Source organism: Nipponia nippon, unplaced genomic scaffold, assembly GCF_047370975.1.
Source record: "Nipponia nippon isolate SJK-2023a ecotype South Korea unplaced genomic scaffold, ASM4737097v1 scaffold_1, whole genome shotgun sequence".
NCBI lineage: Eukaryota > Metazoa > Chordata > Aves > Pelecaniformes > Threskiornithidae > Nipponia > Nipponia nippon.
Window position 1 is genome coordinate 322,150 of NW_028262290.1, and position 15,373 is coordinate 337,522.

A 15,373-nucleotide genomic window follows, 5' to 3' on the forward strand; every position below is an offset into this window, starting at 1 on the left:
ACTGCAGGTTCCCAGGTGCTGCAGACTTCCTGCTCCATACCTCCAGTGCACACATCCCAAAGGAGAAGATGTCCACAGCAGTCCCATCAGCCTTTTCTGCAAAACCAAGCCAGAATCACATCAGGCCAGAGGTACAGGCCACCACCCGCTCACTCTGGGAACAGCCCCCTGCTCCCTGCCTCATCCCTACAGATGCCTCTGCCCGCACACCCCTGCCCTCACCCCTGCCCACGCCTGACCTCCCTCTGCCCACGCCTCTGCTCGTGCCTGCTTCCCTCACCCCGGCACATATTTTCTCACAGTTCCCTGCACAAACCTTTCCCATTTATGCCCCTCAAATTTGCACCAAAATATTTAAGATGAGGATCACATTATGAGTTTTCACATGGCACAAAGATTCTTTACTCTTTTTTCTCTAATTGTTGTAACATTTTACATGCTTTTGAGTGTTCCTGAGCCATAAGCTGGCCTTTTCAGAGCTATCCATGGTCATGCTGAGATCTCGTTCCTAACCAGTAATTGCTAACATAGTCCATTCCCATGTAGGCACAGCTGTTTTTCCCATGTGCATAGCTCTGCACTAATCAACACTAAATTTTACCCACAATGTTATCACACAGTCATTCATTATCACAAGATCTTCTGTGACTCATGGCCAACAGCTTTAGTTATGAATGCACTGAATAATTCTGTATTGCCACAAACATACTGTGTCCAGACCTCGCACGGGACCCCCCTCCACGTCCCTCTGGGCACCCACGCTGCCTGCGCCCCCCGGCACACGGACCCCACACTCACGGCCGTACTCCGGGGGAAAGAAATGCAAGTTGCGTAGCTCTTCCCTCTCAATCTTGATGGGGCTTCGCAGGTCGTCCGGGAGGGCTGCGTCGGGGAACAAGAAATGTTCTGCACCACAGCTCTTCTAAGCTGTTTCCCCAGGGCTGTGAGCACAGACGGGTGCTCCGAGGTAGCAGGGATTTCTGTGTGTGCTCCTGCCCATGCAGACCACCCGAGGGGCACTCGCTCCCCCGGGAGACCCCTCTGCTCCCACGACAGGAGCAGCAATTCCCTGAGGAACAAAGGTCCCCCCTGCCTGCAGAGCCCAAGAGGCACCCGGGGCCTGCAGGGGAGGAAGGTCGACCCAGGGACAGGACTGATGTGCTGGGAGAGGTGGCAGAGGGACACTCACCATTTGCAAACACCCTGTGCCAAACTGCCGGTCAGCGCCAATCCGGAAGCAGATGAGTAAGAAGGCACGGAACAGAGGATACAAAATGAAGAGAAGGTAATTCTTGCACAGGTGATCCCCTGAGGGACACTGCAGCTCTCGCCTCTTCTGCCCAGCCAGAACCCCCTCGGCACACCACCCTGCACCACCCCGCCACGTCCCTCGGTGGGCGGCTTCCTCCTGCTGACTCTTCTTATCAGCACTTGGAGCCACGGGCCTGTGAGGGCGGCAGCTTCCTACCTGAACCAATCTTTATGAGCCCGTTGTGCTGGATGAAGATGGTGTCACTGGTGAGGTTGCCGTGGATGATGGGAGGCTCACAGGAGTGCAGGAAGCTGGGGAAGCACAAAGCTGCCCTGAGCACATTACCTGTGCCCAGCCCAGTAAGAAGCAGGACAGCCAACAATGCAAGCGACGGCAAGCTTACCTGAGAGCGGACAGGATCTGAGTGCACCAGCGCTTCCAGGCCTAGAGCAGAGACCAGAGCTCTCCATCAGACGAGACACCCATCAGAGCCCAGCAGCTGGATCAGGTCATTCCTACCTATTACCCAGTGACTGGGGAAATCAGCCCTCCACTAGCCCTGCAGAGACTGTTACTCAAAGATGAGCCACACGCTGTCGAGCCACAACAGTCTCCTTTCCAACCCCTGTTCAAAGAACACCATCAAAGCTGAGAACTCATCCTTACCAGCAGACAGAGTAGAATAGAATCATAGAATCATTTAGGTTGGAAAAGAGCTTTAAGATCATCAAGTCCAACCGTTAACCCAGCACTGCCAAGTCCACCACTAAACCATGTCCCTAAACACCACATCTCCCCGGCTGTTAAATCCCTTCAGGGATGGGGACTCAACCACTTCCCTGGGCAGCCTGTGCCAGTGCCTGACAACCCTTTCGGTGAAGATGTTTTTCTTAATATCCAACCTAAACCTCCCCGGCACAACTTAAGGCCATTTCCTCTAGTCGTAAAGACAGAGCTCTCCTGAGCCCCAAAACCCTGGTGGAAGCATGGACAGGCACATCACAGAGGGAGCAAAGCTAGCTATGGTTGTGGGGGTCCATGCATATGGTTTTCTCTGTACACATCAACAGTGAGTCTCAATTCTAGGAGTGCCTAAATGCACTGGTGTGATAATGAGCTCAAACTTCATGGGAAGGCTTGCAAGGTCAAGCACAGGGCCCCCAGAATGGTCACCCAGCTCCTCAGTCACAGCCAGCTGAGACCTGCCTGCAAAACCGTTAGTCAGACCCATACTATGTGGGTTTGCAGGTGAAACTGGTCCCTTCAACGCAAGTAGTCACAAGCCCACCATCCCTCATTGAGCATGGTGGAGATGCAGTCCTCCCAAGGCACGATGCAGACCCAGGAGCAGTCAGTGCCATGCAGCTGAACCCTGCTGCAGCAGCTTCCAGCAGGTTCCCCATCCTTGGGGTCAGATCCTGACAGAAGGATCCGTTTCTGGGCTGTCCTGGGGAAGTTCTGATCTTGCCCCAGCCCTCACCAAGATGCCATCTCCTTATAGCAGAGGGTCCCTGGGTAACTCAGGGAGCAACCATGTGTACTTGCTGTGCCTTATAAGAGACCAGAGCCCCCCCCCCCCGTGCCAGGAGGCACAGAGCTGCCCACTTCACCTGGGACACCTTGTGCTGCTCCCAGGGAACCTACCCTGGCATTCATGGCCTTGTGGTTTTTCTTGGTTTTCTTCAGGAACTGTTTCAGGCTCCCTGAGGACACATATTCTGTGATGAAGATGACCTGGGAGGGAAGAGAGGCATCAGCTTCCCAGCTTCCCTGCACAGCCAGTGCCATGCACAGCCCGCGGACTGCACCAGCCAGCAGCACGCAGCCAGCGCCAGCCCTGCACATGGCTGAGAGCAGGCTGCTGGCAGCAGTGTCCCAGGGAAGGAAGGGGAGTCCCAGGAGCGGAGTGAGGAGCAGAGCTGGGATCCCCATCTGCCTCCCACTGGCATCCCTCTCCCAGCCTGGGGACCCCCCAGACACTTTGTCTCCCTGAGTCCTCCCTACCCGCGCCTTCGAGTCTTTCACATCCAGCCAGTATTTGTGAAGCTTTACGATGTTGGGGTGATCCACAAGCACCAGCTGCTCAAACATGGTCTTGATCTTCTCCTGCAGGCAGAGAGAGGACAGGTGAGGCAGCAGGTCCTGGGACGTGGCAGGACACCTCCGAGAGCAAGGGAACCTGGGGCTGGGGAGCAGGCTGTGCCCCCCGTCTCAGGGAAAGCTGTCTTCTGGGTACAGAGGACACATGGAGCTGTCTTTGAGAAAGAAGCCAAGGGAAAGCACAATGCCATGCAGACAAGAGCACAGCAGGACAGGCTGTGATTAGCACTGCTGACCAAAGTGTGCTGCTGCCCACAAACAGCAGGGACCAGCGCTGCCACCCAAGAAGGTGCGGTGGGCAGTTTCAGGGGAGGTGGGCACAGTCCCGCCAGGGAGGGATGGCTCACCTCGTGTGCTTTAAAGGCCTTCTTGTCAGTGAAGAGCAGCTCGTTCCACACCACCTCCACGCCCTCTTCTGTGTCCATGGCAAGGAAGGTGCTCTGGATGCCTGGCATGTTCCCCTGATTCACCTGCGAGGCACGGGAAGGCGTGAGACAGCCCGGCTGCAGCCCTGCCCACAGCTCACGGCCCCACTGGCAGCCCCATGCAGACAAACGTGCTGCATGGGCAGTGTCTGCTACCACTCCTGTGAAGGACTCCAGTCTGCAGGAGGCTCTGGCCGGGACACGGTGAGTGGAACAAACCCCCAGCCTGCTGCCTGTTCTGCCCTGCCCTCAGGACCTGCCTGCTTGGGAGCTCAGGCATTGCAGCAGCTGGCACCGTTTCTCCAGGATGCGGGGGCACAGGAGAGAACGAGCAATTTCGAGCAGTTCCGATGCCAGCCCCTCTCAACTCTTCTAGCCCAGTGAGAAGCTGGTGGTGACAGTCACCTGCTAGCCCCACTCCTGCACAGGGACAGGGACCCCCACGTGGACCCCACTTCCCAGCAGCCATGAGGGAGCAACCCACACCCATGACTGATGGTCACACTCATGTTGGACAGGGCAAATTAGAAGGTCCAGAAAAACCAAAGCCATAACATAATCTCTTTTAACATCCCAAGGAGACTGGGGGCAACCTCCCCATGCCCCAGGGTCTGTATGATGAGTTCCCGTCCCCAGAGGTCACAGAGCTGCGTTCCAAGACCCCATGGAGAGCAGCTCTGCAGATATCACCTCCGCAGGCCATGTCCAGCACAGACCCAGCTGCGGCAGCCCCATCCCTGGGCTGGGTCTCTGCCGATCCTGCCTTGAGCACAGCACCAGATCACCAAGTCCCGGCTCCAGCCCAGGTAAAACCTGCTCAAAAGGCACTCGGTTCTGATAGGGGCTCAACAGCGCAGAGACACCCTTAGCCCAGGACCACGGGGTCCTGCCTCCTGGGAGCAGTGCCCGCTGCATCCCGAACCGCCGTCTGCACTGGGGTCTGCGCAGTCGCTGCCCTTGCTCTCCCGTCGCAAAAGCACCACTGCAGAGGAGCAGGCCTGCAGCCCTCAGCCTGCCCCTTCCCTCCTCCAGCGGGCCTGAGGGCAGCCCGGGGCTGGGGCCGTCCCCTGCTTCAGCCCCAGCAGCTTGGGCAGCGGCAGCACTGCCTGCTCCCATCTGCCATGCGGCAGGGGCAGCACGGAGCTGCCGGCAGCCAGATGAAAAGGGGGATTGTTCTGCTGCTTCCAGGGGCCGGTACGCAGCGTCCCACTGCCAGGGCTTGGCCCGCTGTGGCACGGGGCAGCTGTGGGCGCAGGCGCGGGCACGCAGCAGCCCCAGCTCATTAGCAGGGGACAGACGGGCAGCTCGTGGCCCAGTTCCTGCTGTGGACACACAAAGCACCTCTGTTACTTGTTCTCTCTGCTCACAGACTCCACGTGCTTCGCACAAAACCAAGCATGGACAGCCAGCAATGCGGCCAACTGGCCTCACTGACCATAGCCTTCCCAGTAAGTCCCAGCAGCCTCCCAGGGCTGCCAGTGCAAACACAGCCAGCACAGGAGCGCCCAGCAAGGGCAGTGCTGGGGGAGCCGCTGCTGGGGGTCGGTGGGGAGATGGGTCAGCCCTGATCTGGATGCCCCCATGGCAGGGTCCTCACACCAGCCGCCGTGAACCCTAAGCTGTGGTCCTTCTGGAGAGGCTGATGCTGCTGGTGGGAAGCAAGAGTGGGCTGCAACAAGAGGGACTGCCTGGCCCAGGGGGATCAAACAGCCTTGGCAGGAGCTCTCGGCAGCCAGCGCCAGGCCGAGGCAAGTCTCAGTGGAGGCTGTGCCAGGAGGGAGGGCGGCTGGGGGCAAGCACCCGTGCACGAGGGTCTGCTGGTCACAGTGCACTCCGTGAAGCTGCTCTTCTGCGTCTCCCCAAAAATGCCACTGGAAAACCAGCTCATGGTCTTGAGAAAACTCCTGTCCTGAAACCAGTGAGTGGCCACAAGGCCGAGAACAAGGTGTCAAACGGAGAGCATGGATCCGAACAGCCTTTCAGTTGCCACAAGGACATGTGGGAGCAACAGAGCTCTGCTCGGAGGTTATTGATGCCTGGCTTGAAGGCACAGCCGGGTCTGAAAACCTCAGGTGCCACCTCCTCATTTGCCTTGTCGCAGGGCCACAAAGTTCCTGCGTGCAGATACTGAGCCTACAGCAGGACCCAACCTGCAGGGCCACTACACCCCATGACTCCCGTCCCCACGCCTGGATGAACCCTGGGCAGGCAATGCCACCTCCCACTTGCTCAGAGCTCGATGTAAGAACAGCCAGGCTGAATCGGACCGGCCGCTTGTCTGAGAGTGACCCACAGCAGGAGGGTCACCCCCCCACCACAGCCTCCCAGCTTTGAACAACCTGCTCTCTGAACCTGAAGTGGTATCCTGGAGCTTAAGGCTCCGGACAGTGGATCTGTTGGTATCTGCAAGGCTCTGGTACGTGGTGAGGAACATCAGACAGGCCTACAGGGGAGGAAATATTCCCTGTTCCGTGCAGACACGAACGTGCTCAGTCTTGTGCTGAATGACAATAAAACTGATACTGAACAGCTGTCTTGCGCACTGAGCTCCGAGATTGCATAAATAAATAAATGCTGCATTATAATCACAAAGGTGACCGGGGACAAAAGGAACCGGCCACAGGTCACCTTGATTATCTCATGTCATGCCTTTCAGGGGTTCCTGGCAGCTCTGCGTGCTGCTAATGGTGGACACCACGTGGAACAGGCAAAACTCCAGAGCCGGACTGGGCAAACTCCCTGCTCAGGCTGCTTCCAGAAAGCCCTTGGCAGGAGCTGAGGCCAGCCTGGAGAGATCACTAGGGACAAGTAAGCGAAGGTTTACAAAAGATCAGCTTGCATCTTACAATAAATAGCTCCCTTTTGAGCTTCTCACGTCAACAAGGACTGAAACAGTCCACAGAAAAAGGCTTAGTGATATAGTTGTGGGGCCTTGGGAAAGCAGCTGTTAAACAAGGAAAACATAGGACTGGAGAGCAATAGACAGGCGTTTCTGCTGCCAGTGGCATTTAGACCCAATTCAGAGAAGAAAATAAGGACAAGGTGCGTTGTTACCTTTCTCGGGTCGCTCTAGGAGACTGGGGAAAAGGCACGGCCACAGCGCCTGGAGGAGAGGGCACTCTGCTGGTCCTCTGCTTCTCCCCAGACACCCACACTCGCATCCTCAGGACAGGCATGTGCTGGCCCCATCTCTCAGCAGGGACATCCCGCTGCGCTCCTGTGCCCCTCCATGCCATCTGGACCAGCATACCCCAGCCACCAGTGAGACACTGAGGACAGAGCAGTCCCAGAGGCCTCCTCCACTGGTGGCCCCGCTCCCAGGACCTCAGCATGGGAGCAGGACCAGGGCAGACAGCTTCTGGGCAAGGGAAGAGGTCCAGCCCCCAGCACAGCCGTGGGGACCGACCACCGGACCCGGGCACTCTCCCATGCCCAAGCAGCCATCTCACATCCTCAGCACCCAGCACAGATGTGTTTCTCCTGTGCCTGCTCTTTCCTCTGCCCTCCTGCCTGTTAGAGGCAGGAGAAGCACCCAGCGTGGCTGCAACCCAACGGGCAGCCCCTCTGCGAGTCAGGCCAGTTCCTGCCTGCAGGTACTTTACCCAAATCATTTCCAAAGTTCGGCATAAATTTACTCCTCTGTCTTCAAGGCAGCCAAGCAGGCAAAGCCTCAGCCCTCGGCCTCGATTAATGCCAAGCAGTGGCAGGGTCACGTTACCAGCCCTGGCTCCCGGGGACCACTACCACCACTGAAGAGCACACAGCAGACCCTGCCTGGAAACCTGGGTTTGGATTGGGCGCCTTACCGCAGAGAGGAAGGGTAATCTGGAGGTTGCTCAGAAATGAGGCAAACACACTGAAAAAGCTCCCTCTGCCTGACTTGGCAGGGGCTGCTGGGGAAAGGCAAGCGCAGGCTGTGCCATTGACCAGGGCGAACACTGGGAAGGAGGGTGGCTGCCTGAGGCACCGTGGGAGGGACGTGCTGGAGGGCCAGAGCAAAGGTGCAGGCAGGGCAGGCAGGCTGGGAAGGGGTTGCCAGGCACGAGGCTGCAGGGGTGAGCAGTGGGACAGCGACCCTCACCCCCCATTCCTGCAGGGTCCCTTTGCCTCCACAAGGCCATCGGTGCTGGGGTGGGGGGTGAGATGCAAAGCAGCAGCAGGGAAGGGGAAGGAAACAGTGTGTTTCCTTCTCACACCCGGAGCCCAGGCATTGCCATTGCATAACCATCCCGAAAAAGACTGTACCAACGGAAACACAGAAGGGCCATTAAAGAGGCCACCAGGAGACACCCGACCAGGCTGGAGGATACACCAAGAGGCTAATCCACAGCCTCCCTGCATCCCAAGGCTGGAAGGAAGAGGACCAAACCTCCTCAGGGATTTTCTGGACTGGTGCTGAGCCAGAGACCAGGGGAAAGATGAAGTTTTGGGAATCAAAGGCCCATGAACAGGCATGAAAACAAGGCAGCTGCCAGCAGTCTGTACGCTTGCCCTGTCCCTATGGGAGCCAAGACGATTTCGCTTCCTGAGCTGCTGCCCAGCTCCCGCCTGCCTGCGGCACACAGGGGCGCACAGCCCGTGCAGGACGGAGCCCTTCCCCACCCATTGCAGGCTGGCAGCAGCCCTGCGAGCACCCGTGGCCCCGCTGCCTGCCCATGGGCTGTGGAGTCGTCCCTGGTGCAGCAGCCGCCACTCCGGGTGCTGGGTACAGCCCTGGGGCCAGAAGGCCAGGATGTAAGAAACGGCACCATCTGGAGGACACAGGGCAAAGCCAAAAAGACACCCAAAGGGAGAGCCAAGCAAGAAGGAGGAGCGGTTACCTGGATTACAGGGCCCCGGGCTCTCCAGGCTCACTGAGAACAGCTGTGCCATGCTGGTAAGAGCACCAGGACCCACCTGGTTGTACGGCGACAGCAGACACATGTTGATGCTACAGGTCACAATCCCCGTGTGTCTCTGTCAGGGGAGCAGTGCCAGTACTGCTCTGCCAGAAACACCAGGTTGCTGGTAACGAGAGGAGGGCTAGCAGGACATGAAGATGGTGATGTTCACTGTGTGCACAGTTTACCTGACTCCTCGTCACACCACGACGTTATCCCTTTTGGTGCTGGGAACTGGCAGGATTTGCTGGGGTGGGGCCACAAGGCTGAGCAGGGAACACAATGTGCCTGGGAAAGTACTTTTGCAGAGTAAATCCCAACCTGGCCCTCCAATCCAGTATCTCATAAGCCTGGGCGACAGTAAAGGCTGTGTCTGGGCTTCTCAAGGGACTTCTGTTCAGGTTACAGTTAGCAAGGAGGTGCCGCTAAGGCAAGGTGACACAGCCTAGGCAGCAGAAACTGTCCTCTCACAGCAACTTGTGCAAGCAGCAGAGACGGAGGACTGTGTCTCTGCAGGGACCCCCTTTCCAGCCCGCTGCCTGAAGCTGGGCTCCCCTTGCCTTCTCCAAACCACAGGTTCCCTGGCCCTGACAGAGGCTGCACTCCTCTTTCCACCACCCCATGCTACGCAACATGCAGGGCAAGGGTGACTGTTGCGACACGGAAATAATTTTTTAAAAGACGTAAAAGGAAAAAAAATGAGCTGAGAGCTGAGGCCCCACTCTGACACCTGCACTGCTTCCTTCAGCTTACCAAGGGACAGGGACAACAAACAGCCGCGGCAAGCAGAGTCTGCCTGATCACCGCTGTGCCGAGGAGCAGAAGCTGGAGCAGGTCCCGCAGGAGCAGCAGTGTGCAGGCAGCGGGCACCCAGGGGGCAAGAGGGGCTCATCCACAGTCCCGCTGTACATGTGTGATTCTCTGGGTGAAGAGCCGATACATCCCACTTTCCTGAGGTGGGAGCGCTCTGCCCAGGGTCTGAGACTCAGTGGCATGGCTCTGAGCTCATGCTTCCAGGGCCCAGTTTCAAGCGCCAGACCTGCCACTAACAGCCCCTTTGTCCCCAGGGAGGAGGCCAGGACCAGCAGCAGCCCCAAGCAATTACGGAGCAATCTGCTCCTGAGCCGGGCTGGGCTGCTGGCTAGATTTCACCTCGTGGCAGGTGTGCCAAAGGCTGTGACAGAAGAGCTAGCTGGGTGACATCCACCCATACTGCTATCTGCAGTCCACAGCAAAACAACAGATCAAGCCTACAATGTCCTGTGACTCTGCAGGAGCAGGAGAGGGATCTGCGGTGCCAGATAAACCTGTTCTCTCTGTGTCATCGTGTTACACAATTAGCAGGTGAAGGGAACACATGAGACGGAAAATATTTTTATTCCAGTGAAGCATTTGATCCTACCTCTCACAAAAACACATTCTCAGCACTAATTCAGACCAGCATGGATACACTACCAGCTGGAGAGACCTAGCCGAGCAGGGATGGTGGCGTGCTGCTTACAGAGCTGGGAGGCAATGGCATGGGTCAGGGCAAGCTCTGCTGCAGTTTAACATCAGTGCAATCACGGAGAGAAGTGAGGCAGGTACAGGTAAACAGCACTCGTCCTGGACAATGCTGGAGGAGCGGTGACCCTCAAAGAGGAGAGAAGGAGCAGAGCTATGGGCAGAAAGCAGAAGTGGCATTCAGCCTATCAACCAGGAAAAATAACCAGGTGCCCGGCTGCGCTGCAGGGAAACAGATTCACGGCCAACACAGCAGGATGTGCAGCAGCAGAGCTCTCCAATCTCAGGGCATGATGGACACCCACTTCATCCAGCCCTTTTCCATGATCTTTCCCTATCCATCCCCAGGAGATCCCCTGCCTGTCAGCAACAGCAGGGAGGTCATTGTTTAATACCTGTAGACAAGGAGAGGAAGCCTCTCCCAGCAGGACCTGGAGCAGGCCTCCTCGGAAACACAGCCACCCGCCAGCCTGTCCCCTCTGCCTGTGGGAGGGAGGGCTGGAAGTCTTTCCTTTCTCTCCATACCCATGGTTGCCCTTCCCTCTTGCCCAGCAGCTGCCAGAGCAAACACTGTGATCCCTGTTCTCCTTCCACTGCTGAGAAAAAGGGACAGAAGAGTATTTTTCTACTGCCCAGATAAGAGCCAGGAGAGATCCTGCACGCTGAAGGCAATACAAGTAGTGTTATTTCCTGGACAGAAGACGGTACCATTGCACACACGCCTGGTCTGCGGACGGGGAAGGCGGACCCCAGGGAGCTGTTTGCTTTACCCCGAGGGCACCACGCACCCCTGGGAAGGAGAGGGAGGGAGCAGCCTGCGGTCAGCTGAAGCTGAGCGCTGCCCAGCCCAGGCAGCTTTGCTCCCTGGCTAAACTGCACCTTGGAAATTCATTAGCAGCATCGCTGAAACACGGGACACACAGACAGCAGCCCAGCAGGTTTGCAGCAGGCGTTAGAGAAGGCTCTGCAGACTACAGTAGGAAAGGGAAAGAATCCCTGCCACCAGCCTGCATCTGGGCACCAGGCAGGCGAGCAGAGGCTGGAGGGGTTGGGGTGGGAAGGTGGGGGCAGAGAGCAGTAGGTGCCCAAGGACAGGCTGGGCATGCGGTACCCCGTCCCGCTGCTCCAGGCCCCCAGTGCCTGCCAATCTGAGCTGGGGACAAACGCCCACGGTCAGGCTTTGCAGTGCTCATCCAGAAAGCAACGGACTGCGTTGGCTGGTCATCCAAGCCCAGCTAGAAAACAACAAACAGCAACCCTTTATGAGTCAGGCAGGAGACCAGTGACCGGTACGAATTAGCCCAGTTAACAGGAATTTGGTGTGATTTACCCTGTTGACTTCTCCAGGAGGGGGATTTGCCCTCCTGCTGCGTTGGCACAGAGCAAACCCAAGCTGAACAGCTAAGCTGTCAGCAGTGCAGTTTCAGTGAAAACTAACAAAAACACCTTGCTGACCAGTATCTGATCGCTTCGGGGGAATGCTCAAACACTGCCTTTCACGGGTTTGCTGTCAAATGCTAACTTGTCCAATGGAAGAGGCAACCAATGAGCATTTGATCATCTCTTAATCCATTTTGTAACACGACCGTGGGACACCTCCCTTGTCCCAGAAGTAAAATATAAAAGCCTCTGGGACTGTGTGCATTCTCTGGTTACATCAGAGAAAAAGGAGAAAGGAGACAAGGGACACAAAAGGTGTACAAGCCTGCAAGACTCATATACAATGTCTGGCCACTGTAAACAAAAATACCTGCATGGGAAAACCAATGAAAAGGCAAAAAAAACTTGGTTAGAAACAGGAAAGGGAACAAAACATGGAGAATGCCGGTAATTGTAATACTTCTCTTTCGTGTCTAGTTTGGAGGGAGCACAGAAGGAACAGCCTGGGAACTGCTGAGCTGCGTGTGTTCGGGACACGGTGGAGAAGCTAGAGCAGACAGGTAATGCCTTAGGAGCACACCGAGTAGCCCAGGAGCAATGAGCTACAAACAGAAAGGCATTCTTGTGGAGAATGTGAATGGGAATAAAAGAGCAGGTTACTGCATGAAAAAGGACAAGTTTCTGCACTAACCTTTACCACTGGGCTGACGTCACCTCCCTCCCCAGCAGTGAGAACAAGGCGGAGGATTGTTATGAACGGGTAAGATCATGAAGGATTAAAGGCTCCTTGAAACGGAGAAAGTAGCACAGGGAAAGTGGACCTGAAGCAAAAGGCAAAACAGTCCCCGTGCATTGCCCGCACGAACGAAGAAGGGTAAGAAGGAGGACACTAAATCTAGCATGCAAACTCTTGCTTGTTGCCAGACTTGTAGAATACATGCTGAGAAGAGGACTTCAGTATCTGTTTGCAGCAAAGTTTATCTATCGGTGAGTTATGCCACCTTAGTTCAAACAACTTCCTCTTGCTTTCACAAATATCCTCAATTAAAACCATCTGGAATGCCCCACCACCTATTTGGAGCACAGAGCAAAGCCTTACCATATTAACCTGTCTGATCAGCTGAGGTCAGCAGGTTCACAAGTAAACCCATCCTGGAAAGTTAAACAACAGCAAACAAAAGCCATAAAACCAGTAAGGGGTAGAAGAAAATAGATGGCATGAAAAGAAAGAGCTAAGTCCTTCAGCTGATCCCCTCTGCTCTGGAAAAGCACTTCACAACAAAACACACTTCAAGTCCTAGTCTCCTGGGAGGGCTGGCAACAAAGCAGCTTTTAAAAATAACTCTGGTGGCAAATATTAAAGTTGGATGCTTTCCAAATAATCTATCACAGAACTGGTTATCCTCACTGCAAACTGCAAACATAATTAATGCCGAAAAGAAGGAACCCCCTTGCACCTCAGTGTATTCAAATGCTTAGATTATTTTTCCGTATTTTGTTTTCATTTTCTGATCTGTGGGAACCTATAGCAACACTTCAAAATCTCTCCCTCTTGCAGATTTTTTAATATCACTTAATTTTCATAGAATCATAGAATCATTTAGGTTGGAAAAGACCTTTAAGATCATCGAGTCCAACCGTTCACCCAGCACTGCCAAGGCCACCACTAAACCATGTCCTCGAGCACCACATCTCCCCGGCTGTTAAATCCCTCCAGGGACGGGGACTCAGCCCCTGCCCCGGGCAGCCTGGGCCAGGGCCTGACAGCCCTTTGGGGGAGGAATTGTCCCTAATACCCAACCCAACCCTGCCCTGGCGCAGCTTGAGGCCGTTCCCTCTCGTCCCATCGCTTGTTCCTGGGGAGAAGAGACCGACCCCCCCGGCTCCAGCCTCCTTTCAGGCCGTTGCCGAGAGCGATGAGGGCTCCCCTCAGCCTCCTCTTCTCCAGGCTGAGCCCCCCCAGCTCCCCCAGCCGCTCCTCCCCAGCCTTGTGCTCCAGCCCCTGCCCCAGCCTCGCTGCCCTGCTCTGGCCACGCTCCAGCACCTCAATGTCCGTCTTGTAGTGAGGAGCCCAAAACTAATTTTAAAGTCTGCTTCAGCATTTCTTCTCTTTCTTTCTATTATTGTCTCCCTTTTTCCTTTCTTTCATCCTGCTGGTTTTAGAAGTTAGAGCTCATAGTTCAAGGGCTCTGTATCACTACACATTCCATTATTAACCCTTTTACTAAACAAGGTGACCAAAAGGGGAGCAATGGACTATTTCAAGTGAAAACGCATCCAGCCCTGTTCTAGCCATCAGCAGCCGTGCTGGAGCTGCCAGCACCGCGAAGCAGAACACCGTGTCAGAGGCAATGGCAGTTACAAGCAGAGAAACAACTCTAAAATTCGGTCCTGTGAACCACAACTGAGCTTTGCCACAGCAAGCATGTGCTCTCATCTGAAGGGAAAGGGCCCTGAGGGATAGCAAAGGCAGCCCAGAGCACACTCAGTCCAGGACATCCCTGCAGGGAGCACAACGGGCAGTACCGACAGGTGGGGACACCCAGAGATGGACGGGAGAGATGCTGGAGAGGTTGTTTAAATAATAGCCTGAACCCGGTCTATGTTACAGATTAATGCGGTGGTACCAGTGCTCATGAACAGCAGAGTCAACAAATATCTACTGGTCGTACAGTCCCCTTTCCAAATGGACAGAGGTTCTGCAAAAGCAAAGCAACGTGGATAAAAACAGTTTGCTCTCAGTAACAAGGTGCTAGGGTTCATTCAGGAAACTGTATTCAGACAAGGAAAGTTGCAAAACTTTTAACATAAGCAGTAAATCAAGTTACTTCTTCCTTGCTACTCTTACTCCACAGGGTGGGTGGAAGAAGTAAACGAAGTCATCAAACCGACACTGAAGAAAATGTACCTTCCTACCAGGAAAAGTCTACAACAGCAGCATTCTTTTGCTGCACTTTCACACTAATAGTGGGGAGAGAAATGAAGAGGCAGAACACGGGTTGTGCTGAACGTGAAGTCACCACAGGATTCACATGACTCTTTCTCCACGTAAGTTGCAGAAATACTGTAAGTGCTTTTATTTCCTGAACTGCTTGTGGAAATTGGTGACTTCATACCCATCATGAATATATGCATCATAAATAGGCAAAGGAAGCTGTGAAGGGAAACGTCGTCTTCTTTTGTGGGCATGGCCAGACCCAGCACAGCATTAAGATCTGGCCCAGGGGCCAGGGCACATTTTAGCTGTTGTGTCCGTACCTGAAATGTGGTGTAATGATGTGCAGTAGGGTCGTGAGCTGCTGCTCTGCATGCTCCCAGTGGAGTACGGCTACAACGGCCATGTGTAAAACCAAGCGTGTAGTCCTTGTGTTAATACATACACATTAGCAATTTATCATAACCTGCTTCTCAGCCTATACTACTGACCATCACGGTTTAAGCACTAAAACCCTGTATGGGGTGCTTGCCTCTGCCCGCTTCAGCTCTCGAGGCTCCAGACTCCGCTCCAAGCCCCGGGCCTGGGCTCTCTCTGCCTGCTGCAGAGATGTCAGGTCACAGGCAGCTCTCCCACCTCTCTGGACACGTTCTCGAAACAGCAAGACCTTAGATCAAGCACAGCACTGTGGATCCTACATGGGACTCGACTGTTCTGGTAAAAGCAAATTAAGGAGAATAAATAATTGTAATGAATCATCAGGACAGAGAGGGAAAACCCCTACTGGTAAAAATACTTGAAATGCTTATGGCAATCAGAATGTGTGTTAAAGAGAATGGCTGTTCATGGCTGTTAGAAGATACTAAATGGACAGCTTACAGACAGCAAACGGTGTTTT

At 55.0% G+C, this 15,373-nt stretch overlaps 1 protein-coding gene across 6 annotated transcripts in view; it reads right to left on the reverse strand.

Annotated features, from left to right (window-relative positions):
• The window catches only part of NRBP2 (nuclear receptor binding protein 2), a 30,013-nt gene that overhangs the window by 11,738 nt on the left and 2,902 nt on the right, over positions 1 to 15,373 (reverse strand). For all 6 annotated transcript variants that reach the window (XR_015708364.1, XR_015708301.1, XR_015708307.1 and 3 more), the window contains exons 2-9: positions 3,700 to 3,822; positions 3,257 to 3,358; positions 2,897 to 2,986; positions 1,656 to 1,696; positions 1,469 to 1,563; positions 1,190 to 1,213; positions 799 to 882; positions 41 to 96 (exon numbers count right to left, since the gene is read on the reverse strand). Coding sequence is in view for 3 of the 6 variants with exons in the window: in XM_087775237.1 (XP_087631363.1) it covers positions 41 to 96; positions 799 to 882; positions 1,190 to 1,213; positions 1,469 to 1,563; positions 1,656 to 1,696; positions 2,897 to 2,986; positions 3,257 to 3,358; positions 3,700 to 3,822 (615 nt within the window). In the remaining 3 variants the exon portion in view is untranslated. The remainder of the gene's footprint in view (positions 1 to 40; positions 97 to 798; positions 883 to 1,189; positions 1,214 to 1,468; positions 1,564 to 1,655; positions 1,697 to 2,896; positions 2,987 to 3,256; positions 3,359 to 3,699; positions 3,823 to 15,373) is intronic.